This window comes from Pleurodeles waltl, chromosome 12, assembly GCF_031143425.1.
Source record: "Pleurodeles waltl isolate 20211129_DDA chromosome 12, aPleWal1.hap1.20221129, whole genome shotgun sequence".
Lineage (NCBI taxonomy): Eukaryota > Metazoa > Chordata > Amphibia > Caudata > Salamandridae > Pleurodeles > Pleurodeles waltl.
In genome coordinates, this window is record NC_090451.1 from 36,935,473 (window position 1) to 36,959,843 (window position 24,371).

Consider the following 24,371-nt stretch of genomic DNA (forward strand, 5'->3'; position numbering starts at 1 on the left):
AGTGTGCTGGGACCCTGCTAACCAGACCCAGCACCAGTGTTCTTTCCCTAAGCTGTACCTTTGCTTCCACAATTGGCACAGCCCTGGCACTCAGGTAAGTCCTTTGTAACTGGTACCAAGGGCCCTGATGCCAGGGAAGGTCTCTAAGGGCTGCAGCATGTCTTATGCCACCCTGGGGACCCCTCACTCAGCACATGCACACTGCCTCACAGCTTGTGGGTGCTGGTGGGGAGAAAAAGACTAAGTCGACAAGGCACTCCCCTCAGAGTGCCATGCCAACCTCACACTGCCTGTGGCATAGGTAAGTCACCCCTCTAGCAGGGCTTAAAGCCCTAAGGCAGAGTGCACTATACCACAGGTGAGGGCATATGTGCAAGAGCACCATGCCCCTACAGTGTCTAAGCAAAACCTTAGACATTGTAAGTGCAGGGTAGCCATATGGTCTGGGAGTCTGTCATACATGAACTCCACTGTTCCATAATGGCTACACTGAAATCTGGGAAGTTTGGTATCAAACTTCTCAGCACAATAAATGCACACTGATGCCAGTGTGCAATTTATTGTAACATGCACCCAGAGGGCATCTTAGAGATGCCCCCTGAATACCAATACGACTTCTAGTGTAGGCTTACCAGTTTCTGCCAGCCCACCACACACCAGACATGTTGCTGGCCACATGGGGGAAGTGCCTTTGTCAATCTGTGGCCAGGAACAAAGCCTGTACTGGGTGGAGGTGCTTCTCACCTCCCCCTGCAGGAAATGTAACACCTGGGAGTGAGCCTCAAAGGCTCACCCCTTTTGTTACAGCACCCCAGGGCATCTCAGCTAGTGGAGATGCCCGCCCCTCCGGCCACTGCCCCCACTTTTGGCGGCAAGGCTGGAGGAGATGAGAAAAACAAAGAGAGGTCACCCACCAGTCAGGACAGCCCCTAAGGTGTCCTGAGCGGAGGTGACCCCTGCCTTGAGAAATCCTCCATCTTGAATTTGGAGGATTCCCCCATTAGGATTAGGGATGTGCCCCCCTCCCCACAGGGAGGAGGCACAAAGAGGGTGTAGCCACCCTCAAGGACAGTAGCCATTGGCTACTGCCCTCCCAGACCTAAACACACCCCTAAATTTAGTATTTAGGGGCACCCCAGAACCGAGGAAATCAGATTCCTGCAACCTGAAGAAACTAGGACTGCTGACCTACAAGCCTGCAGAGAAGACGGTAGACAACAACTGCTTTGGCCCCAGCCCTACCGGCCTGTCTCCAACTTCAAAAACCTGCAACCAGTGATGCATTCGGCAGTGACCAACGACCTCTGAAGCCTCAGAGGACTGCCCTGGACTAAAGGACCAAGAAACTCCCGTGAGCAGCGGCTCTGTTAAAAAATAGCTACTTCTTTGCAACAAAGAAGCAACTTCCAAAGACTGAACGTTTCCCACCAGAAGCGTGAGACTTCTCACTCTGCACCCGATGCCCCCGGCTCGAGATTCAGAACCAACACCTCAGGAATGACTCCCGAGCGACTGCCAACCGTGAGTAACCAGAGACGCATGCAGAGAGAATCCGGAGGCTCCCCCTGACCGCGGCTGCCTGTAATAAGGGACCCGACGCTTGGAACCAGCACTGCAACCGCAGCCCTCAGGACCTGAAGGAACCGAACTTCAGGAGCAGGCGTGATCCCCAGGCGACCCTCTGCCAAGCCCCGGTGGTGGCTGTCCCGAGAAGCCCCCCCCCCCCCCCTGTGCCTGCCTGCACTGCTAGAGTGACCCCCGGGTCCCTCCATTGTTTTCTACCTGAAACCTGCTTTGCACACTGCACCTGGCCGCCCCTGTGCCGCTGGGGGTGTGTTTTGTGTGCCTACTTGTGTCCCCCCCTCCCCCCCCCCCCCCCCCCCAGTGCTCTACAAACCCCCCCTGGTCTGCCCTCCGCGGACACAGGTACTTACCTGCTGGCAGACTGGAACCGGAGCACCCCTGTTCTCCATAGGTGCCTATGTGTTTTGGGCACCTCTTTGACCTCTGCACCTGACCGGCCCTGAGCTGCTGGTGTGGTAACTTTGGGGTTGCCTTGAACCCCCAACAGTGAGCCGCCAATACTCCAGAACTGAGACTTGTAAGTGTTTTACTTACCTCACAAACTAACCTTTACTTACCTCCCCCAGGAACTGTTGATTTTTGCACTGTGTCCACTTTGAAAATAGCTTATTGCCATTTTTTTTTTGTTTTCAAAGACTGTATATGATATTGCTTTTATTCAAAGTTCCTAAGTATCTAAGTGAAGTACCTTGCATTTAAAGTGTTTACTGAAAATCTTGAACCTGAGCTTCTTAAAATAAACTAAGAAAATATTTTTCTATATAAAAACCTATTGGCCCGGAGTAAGTCTGAGTGTGTGTTCCTCATTTATTGCCTGTGTGTGTGTACAACAAATGCTTAACACTACCCTCGATAAGCCTACTGCTCGACCACCCTACCACAAATTAGAGCATTAGAATTATTTAATTTTGCCACTATCTTACCTCTAAAGGGAACCCTTGGACTCTGTGCACACTATTTCTTACTTTGAAATAGTATATACAGAGCCAACTTTCTACAATTTGAAAATGGGTCAGAAAGTTATATGGGGAAAGGAGCCCTATAATTCTGTGCATATAACAAGGTTTTCAAGACTACTGCAAATAAATACTCTAGAACAAAATAGTGACCAGCCATGTACTTACTGTTCGTACTTGCTTCAGAGCATGATGCTGTGATACTGATTCCTGCTTAGCTTGTACGGAGGCGGCCGTCTGCTGAAGTATTCGTTGTTCAATCTCCTGCTCCTGTTGAAGGGCTTTCACAAACGCAGCTTTTAGTCGGTTGGTGTGTTCTGCCTTCAGTGCCTTCTTCTGATTTGAGGCCATGCATGTTTCACACATAATAGTGCCATTCTTCTCCTCCCTCCAGCGGCTAGTGAAGTCAGTTTTACACTGGGCACAGCAGTATGGTTCATGGAAGGCAGCTGCAGTTGAAATCTTGCCTGTAAAGCGCAAGAGGACATTTGGTATCAAGAGTTAAAACAGCAGAGTCCATAAAGTTCCCATCCTACACCATTCTAAACCTATTTCTTGAAACAATATTGAATGGTTATCACAAATATTGTGGATGTTTGATGTCCAAAGATCATTCTGATGCTCAGATGTTAGTAGATGGGTGAGAAAAAAAGTACCCTTTTTTTTTTTTAAATATTCTTTGGCATTTGTTTTGTAGAAGTTACATATGGTTCTTAAACTCTGCTCAACAGTGTATGTGCTCTTACTACTATGTAAGAAAAATGGCTAATCCCAGACCACCACATGTAACTATCCTGTAAGCCTCCAGCATATGTTGAAGAAACTACTCCTATGGTACTGAAAGTTTGTTGACTGCAGTACTTATTGTGCACCCACTATTACGACAAGGAAACCATAGCCTAAGGCCTACAATTGCAGCCAGACTACTGCAGTTTAAACCTTCAGCCCAACCTGTCAAAATAACCATTTTGATGGTAATAAAACCCTGCGTTTAATAGGCTGCATGGTATTTAAAAGTAGGACATGTAGAAATGTAATGTTATCATATCCTTGCAGTGACAAGCCTCCGAAAGCTATTTTCACTGCAAAAGGACTGGCTGTCCTATGAAAAAAACTAGAGTATGGATAAAAATATTTTGCTATCTCAGGTTTGAGTGTAGGAAGCTGGCTCTGTATATACTACATCAAAGTGAGATTTAGTGTGCACAGAGACTCAACAGAGGTTAAAGTATATAATACTAATGCTCTCTTTTGTGGTAGTGTGGTCGAGCAGTTAGGCTTATTAGAGGGTAGTGCAAAGCATTTGTTGTGTACACACACACACACACACAATAGAAGAAGCACACACTTGATGACAATGCCAGACCAATGCAAAAACAACAAGTGATGGACGGAATGCTGAACATTGTCAGACACTCACCCCCAGTCACAGATCTGGGTTTAATCCATCGTTTTTTTGCTGCCCATGCCATTCCAGTTTGGACCCAGCCATATGCAAATCAGTCTTGACCCTGTTCCCCATGGGAACAGTCCAGCCCGAACTGCTAGGCCAGGTCTTCCCTGGACTGGAAACAAGCATCCTGGGACCGGTTTCGGGGTTTCACCCCTCATCAGCCAGGCTAGCTTGAATCCAGTGACATGGGAAGCACGGGACCCACGTTTGGGCATACCCTTCCCACTTAGGGCGACAAAGCAAAAACAACAAGTGATGGACGGAATGCTGAACATTGTCAAACATTCACCCCCAGTACAGTGATCTGGGCCTAAATCCATCGTTTTTTTGCTGCCCATGCCATTCCAGTTTGGACCCAGCCATATGCAAATCAGTCTTGACCCTGTTCCCCATGGGAACAGTCCAGCCCGAACTGCTAGGCCAGGTCTTCCCTGGACTGGAAACAAGCATCCTGGGACCGGTTTCGGGGTTTCACCCCTCATCAGCCAGGCTAGCTTGAATCCAGTGGCATGGGAAGCACGGGACCCACGTCTGGGCATACCCTTCCCACTTAGGGCGACAAAGCAAAAACAACAAGTGATGGACGGAATGCTGAACATTGTCAAACATTCACCCCCAGTACAGTGATCTGGGCCTAAATCCATCGTTTTTTTGCTGCCCATGCCATTCCAGTTTGGACCCAGCCATATGCAAATCAGTCTTGACCCTGTTCCTCATGGGAACAGTCCAGCCCGAACTGCCAAGCCAGGTCCTCACTGGACCGGAAACAAGCATCCTGGGACCGGTTTCGGGGTTTCACCCCTCATCAGCCAGGCTAGCTTGAATCCAGTGGCATGGGAAGCACGGGACCCACGTCTGGGTATACCCTTCCCACTTAGGGCGACAAAGCAAAAACAACAAGTGATGGACGGAATGCTGAACATTGTCAGACACTCACCCCCAGTCACAGATCTGGGTTTAATCCATCGTTTTTTTGCTCACCATGTGTAAAGAAATGGCTCCCTGTTGCAGTTACCCCCCACTTTTTGCCTGATACTGATGCTGACTTGACTGAGAAGTGTGCTGGGACCCTGCTAACCAGGCCCCAGCACCAGTGTTCTTTCACCTAAAACGTACCATTGTTTCCACAATTGGCACACCCTGGCATCCAGATAAGTCCCTTGTAACTGGTACCTCTGGTACCAAGGGCCCTGATGCCAGGGAAGGTCTCTAAGGGCTGTAGCATGTATTATGCCACCCTAGAGACCCCTCACTCAGCACAGACACACTGCTTACAAGCCTGTGTGTGCTGGTGAGAACAAAATGAGTAAGTCGACATGGCACTCCCCTCAGGGTGCCATGCCAGCCTCTCACTGCCTATGCAGTATAGGTAAGACACCCCTCTAGCAGGCCTTACAGCCCTAAGGCAGGGTGCACTATACCATAGGTGAGGGTACCAGTGCATGAGCACTGTGCCCCTACAGTGTCTAAGCAAAACCTTAGACATTGTAAGTGCAGGGTAGCCATAAGAGTATATGGTCTGGGAGTCTGTTTTACACGAACTCCACAGCACCATAATGGCTACACTGAAAACTGGGAAGTTTGGTATCAAACTTCTCAGCACAATAAATGCACACTGATGCCAGTGTACATTTTATTGTAAAATACACCACAGAGGGCACCTTAGAGGTGCCCCCTGAAACTTAACCGACTGTCTGTGTAGGCTGACTAGTTCCAGCAGCCTGCCACACCAGAGACATGTTGCTGGCCCCATGGGGAGAGTGCCTTTGTCACTCTGAGGCCAGTAACAAAGCCTGCACTGGGTGGAGATGCTAACACCTCCCCCAGGCAGGAGCTGTGACACCTGGCGGTGAGCCTCAAAGGCTCACCCCTTTGTCACAGCCCAGCAGGGCACTCCAGCTTAGTGGAGTTGCCCGCCCCCTCCGGCCACGGCCCCCACTTTTGGCGGCAAGGCTGGAGGGAACAAAGAAAGCAACAAGGAGGAGTCACTGGCCAGTCAGGACAGCCCCTAAGGTGTCCTGAGCTGAAGTGACTCTAACTTTTAGAAATCCTCCATCTTGCAGATGGAGGATTCCCCCAATAGGGTTAGGATTGTGACCCCCTCCCCTTGGGAGGAGGCACAAAGAGGGTGTACCCACCCTCAGGGCTAGTAGCCATTGGCTACTAACCCCCCCAGACCTAAACACGCCCTTAAATTTAGTATTTAAGGGCTACCCTGAACCCTAGAAGATTAGATTCCTGCAACTACAAGAAGAAGGACTGCCCAGCTGAAAACCCCTGCAGCGGAAGACCAGAAGACGACAACTGCCTTGGCTCCAGAAACTCACCGGCCTGTCTCCTGCCTTCCAAAGATCCTGCTCCAGCGACGCCTTCCAAAGGGACCAGCGACCTCGACATCCTCTGAGGACTGCCCCTGCTTCGAAAAGACAAGAAACTCCCGAGGACAGCGGACCTGCTCCAAGAAAGGCTGCGACTTTGTTTCCAGCAGCTTTAAAGAACCCTGCAAGCTCCCCGCAAGAAGCGTGAGACTTGCAACACTGCACCCGGCGACCCCGACTCGGCTGGTGGAGATCCGACACCTCAGGCGGGACCCCAGGACTACTCTGATACTGTGAGTACCAAAACCTGTCCCCCCTGAGCCCCCACAGCGCCGCCTGCAGAGGGAATCCCGAGGCTTCCCCTGACCGCGACTCTTTGAATCCTAAGTCCCGACACCTGGGAGAGACCCTGCACCCGCAGCCCCCAGGACCTGAAGGACCGGACTTTCACTGGAGGAGTGACCCCCAGGAGTCCCTCTCCCTTGACCAAGTGGAGGTTTCCCCGAGGAACCCCCCCCTTACCTGCCTGCAGCGCTGAAGAGATCCCTAGATCTCCCATTGACTTCCATTACAAACCCGACGCTTGTTTCTACACTGCACCCGGCCGCCCCCGCGCTGCTGAGGGTGAAATTTCTGTGTGGGCTTGTGTCCCCCCCGGTGCCCTACAAAACCCCCCTGGTCTGCCCTCCGAAGACGCGGGTACTTACCTGCAAGCAGACCGGAACCGGGGCACCCCCTTCTCTCCATTCTAGCCTATGTGTTTTGGGCACCACTTTGAACTCTGCACCTGACCGGCCCTGAGCTGCTGGTGTGGTGACTTTGGGGTTGCTCTGAACCCCCAACGGTGGGCTACCTTGGACCAAGAACTAAGCCCTGTAAGTGTCTTACTTACCTGGTTAACCTAACAAATACTTACCTCCCCTAGGAACTGTGAAAATTGCACTAAGTGTCCACTTTTAAAACAGCTATTTGTGAATAACTTGAAAAGTATACATGCAATTTTGATGATTTGAAGTTCCTAAAGTACTTACCTGCAATACCTTTCGAATGAGATATTACATGTAGAATTTGAACCTGTGGTTCGTAAAATAAACTAAGAAAAGATATTTTTCTATATAAAAACCTATTGGCTGGATTTGTCTCTGAGTGTGTGTACCTCATTTATTGTCTATGTGTATGTACAACAAATGCTTAACACTACTCCTTGGATAAGCCTACTGCTCGACCACACTACCACAAAATAGAGCATTAGTATTATCTATTTTTACCACTATTTTACCTCTAAGGGGAACCCTTGGACTCTGTGCATGCTATTCCTTACTTTGAAATAGCACATACAGAGCCAACTTCCTACATTGGTGGATCAGCGGTGGGGTACAAGACTTTGCATTTGCTGGACTACTCAGCCAATACCTGATCACACGACAAATTCCAAAATTGTCATTAGAAATTGATTTTTGCAATTTGAAAAGTTTTCTAAATTCTTAAAAGACCTGCTAGGGCCTTGTGTTAGATCCTGTTTAGCATTTCTTTTAGAGTTTAAAAGTTTGTAAAAGTTTGAATTAGATTCTAGAACCAGTTGTAGATTCTTAAAAAGTATTCCAACTTTTAGAAGCAAAATGTCTAGCACAGATGTGACTGTGGTGGAACTCGACACCACACCTTACCTCCATCTTAAGATGAGGGAGCTAAGGTCACTCTGTAAAATAAAGAAAATAACAATGGGCCCCAAACCTACCAAAATACAGCTCCAGGAGCTTTTGGCAGAGTTTGAAAAGGCCAACCCCTCTGAGGGTGGCAACTCAGAGGAAGAGGATAGTGACTTGGAGGAAAATTCCCCCCTACCAGTCCTATCTAGGGAGAACAGGGTCCCTCAAACCCTGACTCCAAAAATAATAGTCAGAGATGCTGGTTCCCTCACAGGAGAAACCAACACCTCTGAAATCACTGAGGATAACTCCAGTGAAGATGACCCCCTGTTAGCCAGGATGGTCAAAAGATTGGCTTTGGAAAAGCAGCTCCTAGCCATAGAAAGGGAAAGAAAAGAGATGGGCCTAGGTCCCATCGATGGTGGCAGCAACTTAAATAGGGTCAGAGATTCTCCTGACATCCTAAAAATCCCCAAAGGGATTGTAACAAAATATGAAGATGATGATGACATCACCAAATGGTTCACAGCTTTTGAGAGGGCTTGTGTAACCAGAAAAGTAAACAGATCTCACTGGGGTGCTCTCCTTTGGGAAATGTTCACTGGCAAGTGTAGGGATAGACTCCTCACACTCTCTGGAAAAGATGCAGAATCTTATGACCTCATGAAGGGTACCCTGATTGAGGGCTTTGGATTCTCCACTGAGGAGTATAGAATTAGATTCAGGGGGGCTCAAAAATCCTCGAGCCAGACCTGGGTTGATTTTGTAGACTACTCAGTAAAAACACTAGATGGTTGGTTAACTGGAAATGAAGTGTGTGACTATGTTGGGCTTTATAATTTGTTTATGAAAGAACACATTTTAAGTAACTGCTTCAATGAAAAGTTGCATCAGTATCTGGTAGACCTAGGTCCAATTTCTCCCCAAGAATTGGGAAAGAAGGCAGACCACTGGGTCAAGACTAGGGTAACCAAAACTTCCACTGGGGGTGACCAAAAGAAAGGGGTTACAAAGCCTCCCCAGGAGAAAGTGGGTGACACTAGAAACAAAGAAAAAGAGTCCTCTGTAGGCCCCCAAAAACCAGAACAGGTGGGTGGGCCCCAAGACACAACCCAAAACAAAGGTGGGTACCAGGGTAAGAACTGGGATGCCACTAAGGCATGGTGCCACAACTGTAAACAGTCTGGGCACCACACCAAGGACACTTCTTGTCCCAAAAACAAACCCCAGAACAAAATCCCAGGGGTAACCAGTGTAGCCATTGGAGATGACTCCTCAGATGAGGAGGTCTTCATAGCTTTCAACTGGAAAATGGGCCCAACAGGTGAGTTGCAGATTCCAGAGGGAAGTAGACACTTCCACCACCTACAGGTGAATGGAATCCCAGCCACTGCCCTGAGAGACACTTGTGCCAGTCACACTATTGTGCATGACAGGCTGGTGCTCTCAAACCAGTACATCCCAGGTGAGATGGCCAGAGTAAGAGTTAGCCCAGACAGGGTCACTAATAGGCCTGTGGCTCTTGTGCCCATAGAAGTGGGTGGAACTTTTAGCTGGAGAAGGGTGGTAGTCAGTACAGACCTCCCCCTTGATTGTCTCCTTGGAAATGACTACCCAGAGGTTAGTCAGAGCCTAAGAGAAGAACTGGTCCAGGGCCAGTCCTCTCCCAAGGATTCTGGAGTGCCTGCCTCTGCAGTAAATGCAAGTAGGCCCCAGAAGAAAAAGAAAAGGAAACAGAGTAGGAAAGGTGGACAACCTTTAGCCAAGGTTCCAGCAAGCCAAGGAGATTCTGCTCCAGTAGGGGAGAACTCCAAAAATGGCTCTGATAAAATCCAACCTGACCCACAAGAAGTCCTGGCTAGTCAGGCAACTGTTAAGCCTGAGTGGGTGGCTCCTCAGCTAACAGAAGAAAGAGTGGAAGAAGGGTGTTTACTACAAGATGTGGTAACCCCCCACTCTAATACAGCAGACAGGCACCCTGAACCCAAAGAAGCCTGTAACTTAGCCCCTGCCCTTGTAGGTGAAGAGCTAAAGGTGTGGTTCTGGGCACTGACAGCTGTCAGTGGCCTCTGCTGGGTGTTAGCCTTTATGGCTGCACTATCCTTGGCATGGTGGTCTGACCCCATGCCAAATAACAAGTTAGGCCCCCTGACCCTGTTGGTCATGGTGGGGTTACTCCAGCTCTGGGTAACCTCTTTGGGTAAGCTAGGGGTGACCCTGGCTAAGATAAGATTAGCAGAGGTGGATACCTCTGACCTCAAAATAGAGAGAATGGGTGAAGACATAAAAAGCACAGACAAGAGGCAGTTCAGACTAGGTCCTATCACTGTGGAAGTGGGTCAGTTCCCCAGAGGGAATGACCTGAACAGGAGGATGTAAGGCAGAGTAGGCCCTGCAACGAACCAGCCATTTCCTCTACTCTTCCTCGCCTGACAGACTAGGAAGACTCTTCCAGCGTTGGCTGAGTCTCCTGGCCTGTGGGCTGGGGGGGGCTTGTGTAAAGAAATGGCTCCCTGTTGCAGTTACCCCCCACTTTTTGCCTGATACTGATGCTGACTTGACTGAGAAGTGTGCTGGGACCCTGCTAACCAGGCCCCAGCACCAGTGTTCTTTCACCTAAAACGTACCATTGTTTCCACAATTGGCACACCCTGGCATCCAGATAAGTCCCTTGTAACTGGTACCTCTGGTACCAAGGGCCCTGATGCCAGGGAAGGTCTCTAAGGGCTGTAGCATGTATTATGCCACCCTAGAGACCCCTCACTCAGCACAGACACACTGCTTACAAGCCTGTGTGTGCTGGTGAGAACAAAATGAGTAAGTCGACATGGCACTCCCCTCAGGGTGCCATGCCAGCCTCTCACTGCCTATGCAGTATAGGTAAGACACCCCTCTAGCAGGCCTTACAGCCCTAAGGCAGGGTGCACTATACCATAGGTGAGGGTACCAGTGCATGAGCACTGTGCCCCTACAGTGTCTAAGCAAAACCTTAGACATTGTAAGTGCAGGGTAGCCATAAGAGTATATGGTCTGGGAGTCTGTTTTACACGAACTCCACAGCACCATAATGGCTACACTGAAAACTGGGAAGTTTGGTATCAAACTTCTCAGCACAATAAATGCACACTGATGCCAGTGTACATTTTATTGTAAAATACACCACAGAGGGCACCTTAGAGGTGCCCCCTGAAACTTAACCGACTGTCTGTGTAGGCTGACTAGTTCCAGCAGCCTGCCACACCAGAGACATGTTGCTGGCCCCATGGGGAGAGTGCCTTTGTCACTCTGAGGCCAGTAACAAAGCCTGCACTGGGTGGAGATGCTAACACCTCCCCCAGGCAGGAGCTGTGACACCTGGCGGTGAGCCTCAAAGGCTCACCCCTTTGTCACAGCCCAGCAGGGCACTCCAGCTTAGTGGAGTTGCCCGCCCCCTCCGGCCACGGCCCCCACTTTTGGCGGCAAGGCTGGAGGGAACAAAGAAAGCAACAAGGAGGAGTCACTGGCCAGTCAGGACAGCCCCTAAGGTGTCCTGAGCTGAAGTGACTCTAACTTTTAGAAATCCTCCATCTTGCAGATGGAGGATTCCCCCAATAGGGTTAGGATTGTGACCCCCTCCCCTTGGGAGGAGGCACAAAGAGGGTGTACCCACCCTCAGGGCTAGTAGCCATTGGCTACTAACCCCCCAGACCTAAACACGCCCTTAAATTTAGTATTTAAGGGCTACCCTGAACCCTAGAAGATTAGATTCCTGCAACTACAAGAAGAAGGACTGCCCAGCTGAAAACCCCTGCAGCGGAAGACCAGAAGACGACAACTGCCTTGGCTCCAGAAACTCACCGGCCTGTCTCCTGCCTTCCAAAGATCCTGCTCCAGCGACGCCTTCCAAAGGGACCAGCGACCTCGACATCCTCGGAGGACTGCCCCTGCTTCGAAAAGACAAGAAACTCCCGAGGACAGCGGACCTGCTCCAAGAAAGGCTGCGACTCTGTTTCCAGCAGCTTTAAAGAACCCTGCAAGCTCCCCGCAAGAAGCGTGAGACTTGCAACACTGCACCCGGCGACCCCGACTCGGCTGGTGGAGATCCGACACCTCAGGCGGGACCCCAGGACTACTCTGATACTGTGAGTACCAAAACCTGTCCCCCCTGAGCCCCCACAGCGCCGCCTGCAGAGGGAATCCCGAGGCTTCCCCTGACCGCGACTCTTTGAATCCTAAGTCCCGACACCTGGGAGAGACCCTGCACCCGCAGCCCCCAGGACCTGAAGGACCGGACTTTCACTGGAGGAGTGACCCCCAGGAGTCCCTCTCCCTTGACCAAGTGGAGGTTTCCCCGAGGAACCCCCCCCTTGCCTGCCTGCAGCGCTGAAGAGATCCCTAGATCTCCCATTGACTTCCATTACAAACCCGACGCTTGTTTCTACACTGCACCCGGCCGCCCCCGCGCTGCTGAGGGTGAAATTTCTGTGTGGGCTTGTGTCCCCCCCGGTGCCCTACAAAACCCCCCTGGTCTGCCCTCCGAAGACGCGGGTACTTACCTGCAAGCAGACCGGAACCGGGGCACCCCCTTCTCTCCATTCTAGCCTATGTGTTTTGGGCACCACTTTGAACTCTGCACCTGACCGGCCCTGAGCTGCTGGTGTGGTGACTTTGGGGTTGCTCTGAACCCCCAACGGTGGGCTACCTTGGACCAAGAACTAAGCCCTGTAAGTGTCTTACTTACCTGGTTAACCTAACAAATACTTACCTCCCCTAGGAACTGTGAAAATTGCACTAAGTGTCCACTTTTAAAACAGCTATTTGTGAATAACTTGAAAAGTATACATGCAATTTTGATGATTTGAAGTTCCTAAAGTACTTACCTGCAATACCTTTCGAATGAGATATTACATGTAGAATTTGAACCTGTGGTTCGTAAAATAAACTAAGAAAAGATATTTTTCTATATAAAAACCTATTGGCTGGATTTGTCTCTGAGTGTGTGTACCTCATTTATTGTCTATGTGTATGTACAACAAATGCTTAACACTACTCCTTGGATAAGCCTACTGCTCGACCACACTACCACAAAATAGAGCATTAGTATTATCTATTTTTACCACTATTTTACCTCTAAGGGGAACCCTTGGACTCTGTGCATGCTATTCCTTACTTTGAAATAGCACATACAGAGCCAACTTCCTACACCATGCCACCCCAGTTTGGACCCAGCCATATGCAAATCAGTCTTGACCCTGTTCCTCATGGGAACAGTCCAGCCCGAACTGCCAAGCCAGGTCCTCACTGGACCGGAAACAAGCATCCTGGGACCGGTTTCGGGGTTTCACCCCTCATCAGCCAGGCTAGCTTGAATCCAGTGGCATGGGAAGCACGGGACCCACGTCTGGGTATACCCTTCCCACTTAGGGCGACAAAGCAAAAACAACAAGTGATGGACGGAATGCTGAACATTGTCAGACACTCACCCCCAGTCACAGATCTGGGTTTAATCCATCGTTTTTTTGCTCACCATGCCACCCCAGTTTGGACCCAGCCATATGCAAATCAGTCTTGACCCTGTTCCTCATGGGAACAGTCCAGCCCGAACTGCCAAGCCAGGTCCTCACTGGTGCTTCCCATGCCACTGGATTCAAGCTAGCCTGGCTGATGAGGGGTGAAACCCCGAAACCGGTCCCAGGATGCTTGTTTCCAGTCCAGGGAAGACCTGGCCTAGCAGTTCGGGCTGGACTGTTCCCATGGGGAACAGGGTCAAGACTGATTTGCATATGGCTGGGTCCAAACTGGAATGGCATGGGCAGCAAAAAAACGATGGATTTAGGCCCAGATCACTGTACTGGGGGTGAATGTTTGACAATGTTCAGCATTCCGTCCATCACTTGTTGTTTTTGCTTTGTCGCCCTAAGTGGGAAGGGTATGCCCAGACGTGGGTCCCGTGCTTCCCATGCCACTGGATTCAAGCTAGCCTGGCTGATGAGGGGTGAAACCCCGAAACCGGTCCCAGGATGCTTGTTTCCAGTCCAGGGAAGACCTGGCCTAGCAGTTCGGGCTGGACTGTTCCCATGGGGAACAGGGTCAAGACTGATTTGCATATGGCTGGGTCCAAACTGGAATGGCATGGGCAGCAAAAAAACGATGGATTTAGGCCCAGATCACTGTACTGGGGGTGAATGTTTGACAATGTTCAGCATTCCGTCCATCACTTGTTGTTTTTGCTATGCCAGACCAATGGTTTTTATAACGCAAAAGGAAAATGTCACTTACCCAGTGTACATCTGTTCGTGGCATTAGTCGCTGCAGATTCACATGCTGTGCATAGTCCGCCGTCTGGTGTTGGGTCGGAGTGTTACAAGTTGTTTTTCTTCGAAGAAGTCTTTTCGAGTCACGAGACCGAGGGACTCCTCCTCCTTTGTTTCCATTGCGCATGGGCGTCGACTCCATCTTAGATTGTTTTCCCCGCAGAGGGTGAGGTAGGAGTTGTGTATGTTAGTAATAGTGCCCATGCAATGGAATGAATAAGTATGTACAAAATAAAGGTTAAGGTAATATATTTACAAATGTACAAATGTTGGAGATTACTTCCAAACGGCTACAGGCTCCCGGGTGGGCGCATGTGAATCTGCAGCGACTAATGCCACGAACAGATGTACACTGGGTAAATGACATTTTCCGTTCGGTGGCATGTGTAGCTGCAGATACACATGCTGTGCATAGACTAGTAAGCAGTTATCTCCCCAAAAGAGGTGGTTCAGCCTGTAGGAGTGGAAGTAGTTTGAAATAAAGTTCTTAGTACAGCTTGACCTACTGTGGCTTGTTGTGCAGATAGCACGTCTACACAGTAGTGCTTAGTAAATGTGTGAGGCGTAGACCATGTTGCTGCCTTACATATTTCATTCATTGGAATGTTTCCTAGGAAGACCATGGTGGCGCCTTTCTTCCTGGTTGAGTGTGCCTTTGGTGTAATAGGCAGCTCTCTCTTTGCTTTAAGGTAGCAGGTTTGGATGCACTTAACTATCCATCTGGCTATACCTTGTTTTGATATTGGGTTTCCTGTATGAGGTTTTTGAAATGCAATAAATAGTTGTTTTGTTTTTCTAATTGGTTTTGTTCTGTCAATGTAGTACATTAGTGCCCTTTTGATGTCTAATGTATGTAGTGCCCTTTCAGCTATTGAGTCTGGCTGTGGAAAGAACACTGGTAGTTCTACAGTTTGATTTAAGTGGAACGGTGAGATAACTTTTGGTAGGAATTTTGGATTGGTTCTTAGAACTACTTTATTTTTGTGTATTTGAATAAATGGTTCTTGTATAGTAAACGCCTGAATTTCACTTACTCTTCTTAGAGATGTAATGGCAATGAGAAATGCAACTTTCCACGTTAGGTATTGTATTTCGCAAGAATGCATGGGTTCAAAAAGGTGGACCCATGAGTCTTGTTAAGACAATGTTGAGGTTCCATGAAGGAACAGGTGGTGTTCTTGGTGGTATAATTCTCTTTAGGCCTTCCATGAATGCTTTAATGACAGGTATTCTAAACAGTGAAGTTGAATGAGTAATCTGCAGGTATGCAGATATTGCTGCGAGATGTATCTTTATGGAAGAGAAGGCCAGATTTGATTTCTGCAGATGTAGTAAGTATCCAACTACATCCGTTGGAGATGCATGTAATGGTTGAACTTGATTGTTATGGCAGTAGCAAACAAATCTTTTCCATTTACTTGCATAGCAGTGTCTAGTGGATGGCCTAGCTTGTTTTATGACCTCCATACATTCTTGTGTGAGGTTTAAGTGTCCAAATTCTAGGATTTCAGGAGCCAAATTGCTAGATTCAGCGATGCTGGGTTTGGATGCCTGATTTGTTGTCTGTGCTGTGTTAACAGATCTGGTCTGTTGGGTAGTTTGACATGAGGCACTACTGACAGGTCTAGTAGTGTTGTATACCAAGGTTGTCTTGCCCATGTTGGTGCGATTAGTATAAGTTTGAGTTTGTTTTGACTCAATCTGTTTACTAGATATGGAAGAAGAGGGAGAGGGGGAAAAGCATACGCAAATATCCCTGACCAATTCATCCATAGAGCATTGCCTTGAGACTGCTGGTGTGGGTACCTGGATGCGAAGTTTTGGCATTTTGCGTTCTCTTTTGTTGCAAATAGGTCTATTTGAGGTGTTCCCCAAATTTGGAAGTAAGAGTTTAGAATTTGGGGGTGAATCTCCCATTCGTGTACTTGTTGGTGATCCCGAGAGAGATTGTCTGCTAGCTGATTCTGGATCCCTGGAATAAACTGTGCTATTAGGCGAATGTGGTTGTGAATTGCCCACTGCCATATCCTTTGTGCTAGGAGACACAGCTGTGTCGAGTGTGTTCCCCGCTGTTTGTTTAGATAATACATTGTTGTCATGTTGTCTGTTTTGACAAGAATGTATTTGTGGATTATGATGGGTTGAAATGCTTTCAACGCTAGGAATACTGCTAACAATTCGAGGTGATTTATATGAAGCCTTTTTTGATGTATGTCCCATTGCCCTTGGATGCTGTGTTGATTGAGGTGTGCTCCCCACCCTGTCATGGAAGCATCTGTAGTTATCACGTATTGTGGCACTGGGTCTTGGAAAGGCCACCCTTTGTTTAAATTTATACTGTTCCACCATTGAAGCGAGATGTATGTTTGGCGGTCTATCAACACCAGATCTAGAAGTTGACCCTGTGCATGTGACCATTGTGATGCTAGGCACTGTTGTAAGGGCCTCATGTGCAATCTTGCGTTTGGGACAATGGCTATGCATGAGGACATCATGCCTAGGAGTTTTAACACCATCTTTGCATGTATTTTTTGTGTTGGATACATGGCTCGTATGACTTTGTGAAAATTTTGAACCCTTTGTGGACTTGGAGTGGCAATCCCTTTTATTGTGTTGATTGTCGCTCCTAAGTATTGCTGTGTTTGGCACGGCAGAATGTGTGACTTTGTATAGTTGATGGAGAACCCTAGTTTGTAGAGGGTTTGTATGACATAATCTGTGTGGTGTGAACACCTTGTTAGGGAGTTGGTCTTGATTAGCCAATCGTCTAGGTAGGGGAACACGTGTATTTGCTGCCTTCTGATATGTGCAGCAACTACTGCTAGACATTTTGTAAAGACTCTCGGTGCAGTTGTTATACCGAACGGCAACACTTTGAATTGGTAATGTATTCCCTTGAATACGAACCTTAGGTATTTCCTGTGCGAGGGATGTATCGGTATGTGGAAATACGCGTCTTTTAGATCTAAGGTTGTCATGTAGTCTTGCTGTCTCAACAGTGGCAATACGTCCTGTAGCGTGACCATGTGAAAATGTTCCGATTTGATGTAGGTGTTTAGTATTCTGAGATCTAAGATTGGTCTCAGTGTTTTGTCTTTCTTTGGTATTAGAAAGTACAGTGAGTAAACTCCTGTGTTTCTTTGTGGACCTGGTACGAATTCTATTGCGTCTTTTTGTAGTAATGCTTGAACTTCCAGATCTAGCAGGTCTAAATGCTGTTTTGACATATTCTGTGCTTTTGGTGGGACATTTGGAGGGAATTGGAGAAATTCTATGCAATAACCATGCCGGATAATTGCTAAGACCCAAGTGTCTGTTGTTATCTCCTCCCAAAATTTGTAGAACTGGCTTAGTCTTCCCCCCACTGGTGTTGTGTGAAGGGGTCGAGTGACTTGTGAGTCACTGTTTGGTTGGCGGGGTTTTGGGACCCTGAAATTTTCCCCGGTTTCTAGGGAATTGTCCCCCTCTGTATTGGCCCCGAAAGCCTCCCCTTTGGTACTGTCCCTGGTAGGTAGACGGTGTGGTTTGTGAGGTACTAGCTTGTGAGGTTTGACCTCGAAACCCCCCTCTGAAGATTGTTTTGCGAAACGTGCCAAAAGTGCCTCTGCCCTGCGGGGAATAGAGTGCGCCCATGGCCTTAGCTGTGTCAGTATCTTTTTTTAATTTCTCAATTGCCGTGTCCACTTCGGGTCCAAACAATTGTTGTTCATTGAACGGCATATTGAGCACTGCCTGTTGTATCTCAGGTTTGAAGCCGGATGTGCGCAACCATGCGTGCCTCCTTATGGTTACCGAGGTATTTATTGTTCTTGCAGCTGTATCTGCTGCATCCATAGAGGAGCGTATTTGGTTGTTGGAGATATTTTGTCCCTCCTCAACCACTTGCTTTGCCCGTTTCTGGAATTCTTTGGGTAGATGCTCGATGAGATGCTGCATCTCGTCCCAATGGGCTCTGTCATATCGCGCTAGGAGCGCCTGCGAGTTAGCGATGCGCCACTGGTTTGCAGCTTGTACTGCGACCCTTTTCCCAGCTGCGTCGAATTTGCGGCTCTCCTTGTCTGGAGGTGGTGCGTCGCCTGATGTGTGCGAGTTGGCTCTTTTACGAGCTGCTCCTACGACAACTGAATCTGGTGGCAGTTGTGCTGTGATAAAAGCAGGGTCTGTGGGCGGTGCTTTATATTTCTTCTCCACCCTTGGAGTTATTGCTCTGCTTTTGACAGGTTCTTTAAAGATCTGTTTAGCGTGCCTTAGCATTCCCGGGAGCATAGGAAGGCTTTGATAATTGCTGTGGGTGGAGGAGAGGGTGTTGAAAAGGAAGTCATCCTCGACGGGCTCTGAGTGTAACGACACGTTATGGAACTCTGCTGCCCTAGCTACCACCTGTGCATACGCTGTACTGTCTTCAGGTGGTGAGGGCTTAGTAGGGTACGACTCAGGGCTATTGTCTGATACTGGGGCGTCAGAGATCCCATGCATCCTGGTCATCTTGGCTCATAGTGGTATAAGCTGGTGAATGTGACGGAGTCTGTGCCGGTGATGTATGAGTTACCGGTGGTGGAGAGGGTGGTGGAGTTATCTTCTTTACCACTTTTGCTTGTGGTGTCTTGCCTTGTGGTTGGAATTCGAGTCTCCTTTTCCTCCTGATTGGGGGAAGAGTGCTGATCTTCCCTGTACCACTTTGTATGAAGATCCGCTTTTGGGTGTGGTCAACATCTGTGGTTTGTAAGTCTTCCTCAAACCTGTGTTTGCGCATTTGGGAGGACAGTGATTGTTCCTCTGAGTACGAACCGACTGTTGGTTCGGTTGCTGGTCGTTTAGGCACCGAAACCGTGTCTTTTGTTGATTTCGGCTCCGACGAGATTTTTCTTTTTCGGTGTCGAACTTTCTCGGCGTCGACCCTCTTCGGTGCCGCGGTCTCTGTGCCGAGCAGCCTCGGTGGTGCTGTCTCGGTGTCGACCCTTTTCTGCAGCACTTTCTCGGTCCCGAGATTGCTGCGTGCCTGTGTCTCGAACAGAGTCGGACGACCTCGGCACCAGTTCGCCTTTTTTCGGTGCCGATGGACGGTCACCTACTTTATGGGTTGTGCCATGGCCTGTCGGCAGTGGCGTCCCCTGGGCTTTGTCTGTTTTACTGTGTGGTGCTTGCTTCGACGTCTTACTCACGGTTTCTTCGACGTCGAATTCTTCCGAGTCCGATTCATGGATGGAGAAGGCTTCTTCTTCTCCCTGTTCCTCGAACCCTCGATGTCCTGTCGGCGTGGACGCCATCTGCAACCGTCTGGCTCTTCGGTCACGGAGCGTTTTTCTGGACTGAAACGCTCGACAGGCCTCACACGTTTCTTCCTTGTGCTCGGGTGATAGGCACAAGTTACAGACCAAATGTTGGTCTGTATAGGGGTATTTACTGTGGCATTTAGGACAGAATCGGAACGGGGTCCGTTCCATCAGTGTCGATGATGCACGCGGTCGGGCCGACCAGGCCCCGACGGGGGATCGAAATTACCCCGAAGGGCTCCCGGAGCTCTTCAGGATTCGGTGTCTATTCTAATCTAACCCGATACCGAACGAAACAATACCAACGTAGTTTTCCGAAGTTATGACTATCTTTCCGTCCCGAAACACGGAGCGAAAAGGAACACGTCCGAACCCGATGGCGGAAAAAAAACAATCTAAGATGGAGTCGACGCCCATGCGCAATGGAAACAAAGGAGGAGGAGTCCCTCGGTCTCGTGACTCGAAAAGACTTCTTCGAAGAAAAACAACTTGTAACACTCCGACCCAACACCAGACGGCGGACTATGCACAGCATGTGTATCTGCAGCTACACATGCCACCGAACATATATTTTCTTAATTTATTTTTCAGAACCACAAGATTCAAGTTGCAGGTAAGTAATCAGTATCAACAGCACTTTGTTGGAAATTGATAAGTTATACAGTTTTTGAATTATTGGCAATAATCTGTTTTAAAAACGGACACAGTGCAATTTTCAGAAACAGTTCCTGGGGGGGAAGAAATGTTAGATCATTTTGCAGGTAAGTACAACACTTAGTTTCAGTCTCCAGGTTTTAGGAAGTCCACTGGTTGGGGGTTCAAGTTAATCCCAAACACTCACCACCAGCAACACAGGGCCGCCGGGTGCAGAGCTCAAAGTTGCGCAATTTTAACATAGAGTCCTATGGAGACAGGGTACTGGAAATCAGGTCGGCCAGCAGGTGAGTACCTGCGACTCGGAGGACAGACGGGGGGTGGGGGTATGGGGGAATTAGAGAGCACTGGAGGGGCCACACGTAGACACCAAACACCCTTGTTGGCACAGGGCGGCCGGGTGCAAACAGGATGTCAGATTTTCAATGCTGGTCTATGAGGAGACCCCGGGGGCCACTCAGAGGCTGCAGGCGGGGTTCAGGGCGGTGTCTCGGGGACACTACCGGTTGGACCAGGAGGAGACCCACCTGCTGAACGTAGAGGCACCAGGGGTCTAGGTCTCCAAGGCCTGGGGGCTGTGGGTGCAGTGTGTCTTTAGGCATCGGATATCATTGTCTGGAGCTTCGCGGTCAGGGGGGGTCCTCGAGACTCCCTCTGCATGTGTCATCGTGGAGAGGTCAACCCAGGATGGGCATTTGCTCGCAATCGCCTGGGGACCCTCTCTTGCTGGGTGGGCCACCTGGACATAGGCTGTGGGAGTCGGGTGCACAAGGGGTCAAGACTCGCACATCCAGAGTGAGGTGAGAGTCCTTGGTTGTAGGTTTTTCCTCAGACAGAGCCGCTGTCCTCTGGGGTTCTTGGTCCTTTTGGGTGCAGGGCAGTCCTCTGGAGTTGGGCAGAGGTCGCTGGTCTTTTGCAGGTTCTTTGAAGCAGGAGACAGGCTGGTAGGGGCCAAAGCAGTTGTCTTCCTTCTTCTCTGTGCTGAGGGTTTCAGCTTAGCATTCCTCCTTATAGGTCGCCAGGAATCTGCTGAGCTGGGTTCAGGGAGGCCCTTAAATCCTAGATTTAGGGGCATTATAGGGGTCAGAGGGCAGTAGCCAATAACTGCTGTCCCCGAGGGTGGCTACACACCATCCTTGTGCCCACTCCATTTGGGGAGGAGGGGCGCAAACAATCCTATTGGTCCCTTTCCATCAAACCAAGATGGAGGATTCTGCAGGGAGGGGGGTGACCTCAGCTCTGGACACCTTGGGGATGGTCTGGGCTGGAGTGGTCACACCTCCCTGTTGTCCCTAATTTTCCTGCCGGACTTGCTGTCAAAAGTGGAGCTTTGTCCAGGGGGGCAGACATCTCCACTAGCTGGAGTGCCCTGGGACACTGTAATCTGAGGCTTGAGTCTTTGAGGCTCACCGCCAGGTTTTACAGTTCCTGTGGGGGGTGAGGGGGATGTGTGAAGCACCTCCACCCAGGACAGTCTTTGTTTCGGACCACAGAGTGCACAAAGGCACTCACCCCCCATGTAGTCAGAAACGTGTCTGAAAGTGGCAGGCTGGCACAGACCGGTCAGTCATACACTAGCAGTCTGGCTAACACACAGGGGGCATCTGTAAGATGCCCTCTGTGTGCATTTTTCAATAAATCCTACTCTGGCATCAGTGTGGGTTTATTGTGTTGAGACGTTTGATACCAAACTTTCCAGTATACTGTGAAGCCATTATGGAGCTGTGGAGTTCGTAATGACAAACTCCCGGACCATATACTCAATATGGCTACACTGCACTTACAATGTTTAAGAATGGACTTAGACACTGTAGGGGCATATTGCTCATGCAGCTATGCCCCTGCCTGTGGTATAGTGCACCCTGCCATAGGGCTATAAGGCCTGCTAGAGGGGAGACTTACCTATGTCACAGGCAGTGATTTGTAGGCATGGCACCCTCAGAGCTATCAACTGTCTTTTTCTCCTCACCAGCACTCACAAGCTGCAAAGCAGTGTACATGTGCTTGCTGCGGGTTCCCCTAGGGTAGCATAATACTTGCTACGGCCCTTAGAGCCTTACCTGGCTATAGGGCCCTGGCTACCTTTTACAAGGAACGTAACTGTGTGCCAAGGTTGTGCCAACTGTGGAAACAAAGGTACAGTTTTAGGGAAACAACGCTGGGGCCTGGTTAGCAGGGTCCCAGCCCACTTTCAAAGTTGGCATCAACACTATAGGGGGGGGTGGGGGGGAGGGGGGGGGAAGAGAGAAGAGAGAGAAGAGATTTTTTTAATAGCTCTGGGAGCAGGTTTCACACCTCACTAAGGTCACACACAGGTCTGAGTGTGACAATGAGATTTTCTTCCCTTTGCAGGAAGACCAGTTAGGGTGGACCAAGGATCTTTATTAACATGCTTTAAGAAGGGTGGCTAACAGACTGACAGCCATCAGCAACATTACCACCATGTTCTAAATATGGAAATAAAGATAATCTCTCCAATTGCCTTTTTAAAGTCGAGGTGGTCAGAATAGGCATGTCAGAAAAAGTCACTATATGTGAGCACCTTCCTGGATTCTCCAGCAGCCAGATGGGCAGGAAAAGCCCCTTAAGATGAGGGAACACAAAAAGTAGGTCTTTTTGCACTCCAAAATACAGCGAATGCCCAACATTCACAAGCAGATCCTGACAAAAAAAGTCTGTATGAAGCCTTTGATATCCTGTTTTAGGACATTTGTCTACGCCTTTCCTCACCTGCATGGACTGACATGATAAAAGCATCCCCAGCTTCATTAGATAATCCTGGTATACAGACCTTCTGGAAAGGTTAGAACAACTGTGCGCACAGGTTGTATAAAAAATGTGGACTTCGAAAATCCTGTCCTTCTACTAACTAGACATACTGAACCCTAGCAAATTACTGTATAGAGAAGTGGATCATCAGCTAGGAAAAGCCACTTCAATAACTTTTTTTTTTAGAAAAATGTCTTGGACATGCCTAATTAGAAGCAATTGTGTGTCAGTTGCATCAAAATATATTTGCTGCAAGTTAGAGTAGTCTGAAAACGTTTACTGAAGACAACATGCACAGCAACGTTCAGATTTCGGGGGGGGGGGGGGGCAACAGAAGATCTGTACTTTTACAACAGACTAATAAATTGACAAAGACGGCTGCTCAGTTTACATCCAGTATCCAAATAGGTTTCATCATGTGAGCTCTGCAGTCTTCAGAAAAGATGGATAATCTTTTTGATCCGATTGCCGCAGTCAGCAGATGATCTAATGGAAAACTGCATTTGCCACTGCTATTGCACCTGCTTCATTCCTTTGGCTGAACCTTTTGTTTTTATTAGTGCTGTCAAGAAGTGATGTGGGGTGCCAGTGCTGTATTTACCAACCATAATACAGTGGTAGTAAATTTGCCACTCCTATGTGCTCTTGGGCGTGACAGCTTTTTCAGTGGCATAACAGTTTACCAAGTTTTTAAGGCCACATGTAGTCCTTAAGGAAAATCGATTGTGTTCTGAAAGTCTCTTTAGTGTTTGTCATCAATCAAGTGGTTGATGACAGCCTTTGAGATTCGAGCAGGAGAGTTGTTAACAGACTGGATACTTAAAAGGCATTAAACTTGGCTGGCCAGAACAAAAACGAGGTCTGAAAATCAGACCAACTGTTCACTGCTTCTGGACAACATAAGAAGAACATGAGGGAGGCCTAGATGGATTTTGTTGTTGTGTTGCACTTGATCAATTTCTCTTCGCTATACTTGCAACACATTTCTCTCTCCTGTAAGGCTTGTTTATAACAGACATTAGCATTACAAACACATGAAACCGGAGTGCAGCGGAATAGCCTATACCTTATCCTCACTTGCTGATATAGGATATATATTCAAATGGGTAGACTGCGTTATTAATGTGTGCCATGTGATGTGGTTATGTTAGAGAAGTGCAGTTTTGCTATAAACACCTTTCTTTTCAGGCATTCACAGACCGAAGTTACAATAGCAGACAAGTATCAACTGGACACAAAGCAGGTGCAACCAAGGTGCACACGACTGCTAGACTTCCGGGCTTAAATGCACAAAAAGTTCAGCTGTCAAGGTCAAATAGGACTCTATGTTCATTCACAAGACCCAGACGTATCGCCGTGGACAAGTCATCGTGTAATAAAAAGGGTACAAGTTTGCATCTGACATCTAAGCCATTACAAAAG

At 48.7% G+C, this 24,371-nt stretch overlaps 1 protein-coding gene across 6 annotated transcripts in view; it reads right to left on the reverse strand.

Annotated features, from left to right (window-relative positions):
* GATAD2A (GATA zinc finger domain containing 2A) overlaps nt 1-24,371 on the reverse strand; it is a 268,346-nt gene that overhangs the window by 28,513 nt on the left and 215,462 nt on the right. For all 6 annotated transcript variants that reach the window (XM_069215732.1, XM_069215734.1, XM_069215733.1 and 3 more), the window contains one exon: nt 2,709-3,007. In XM_069215732.1, coding sequence (XP_069071833.1) covers nt 2,709-3,007 — 299 coding nt within the window. The remainder of the gene's footprint in view (nt 1-2,708; nt 3,008-24,371) is intronic.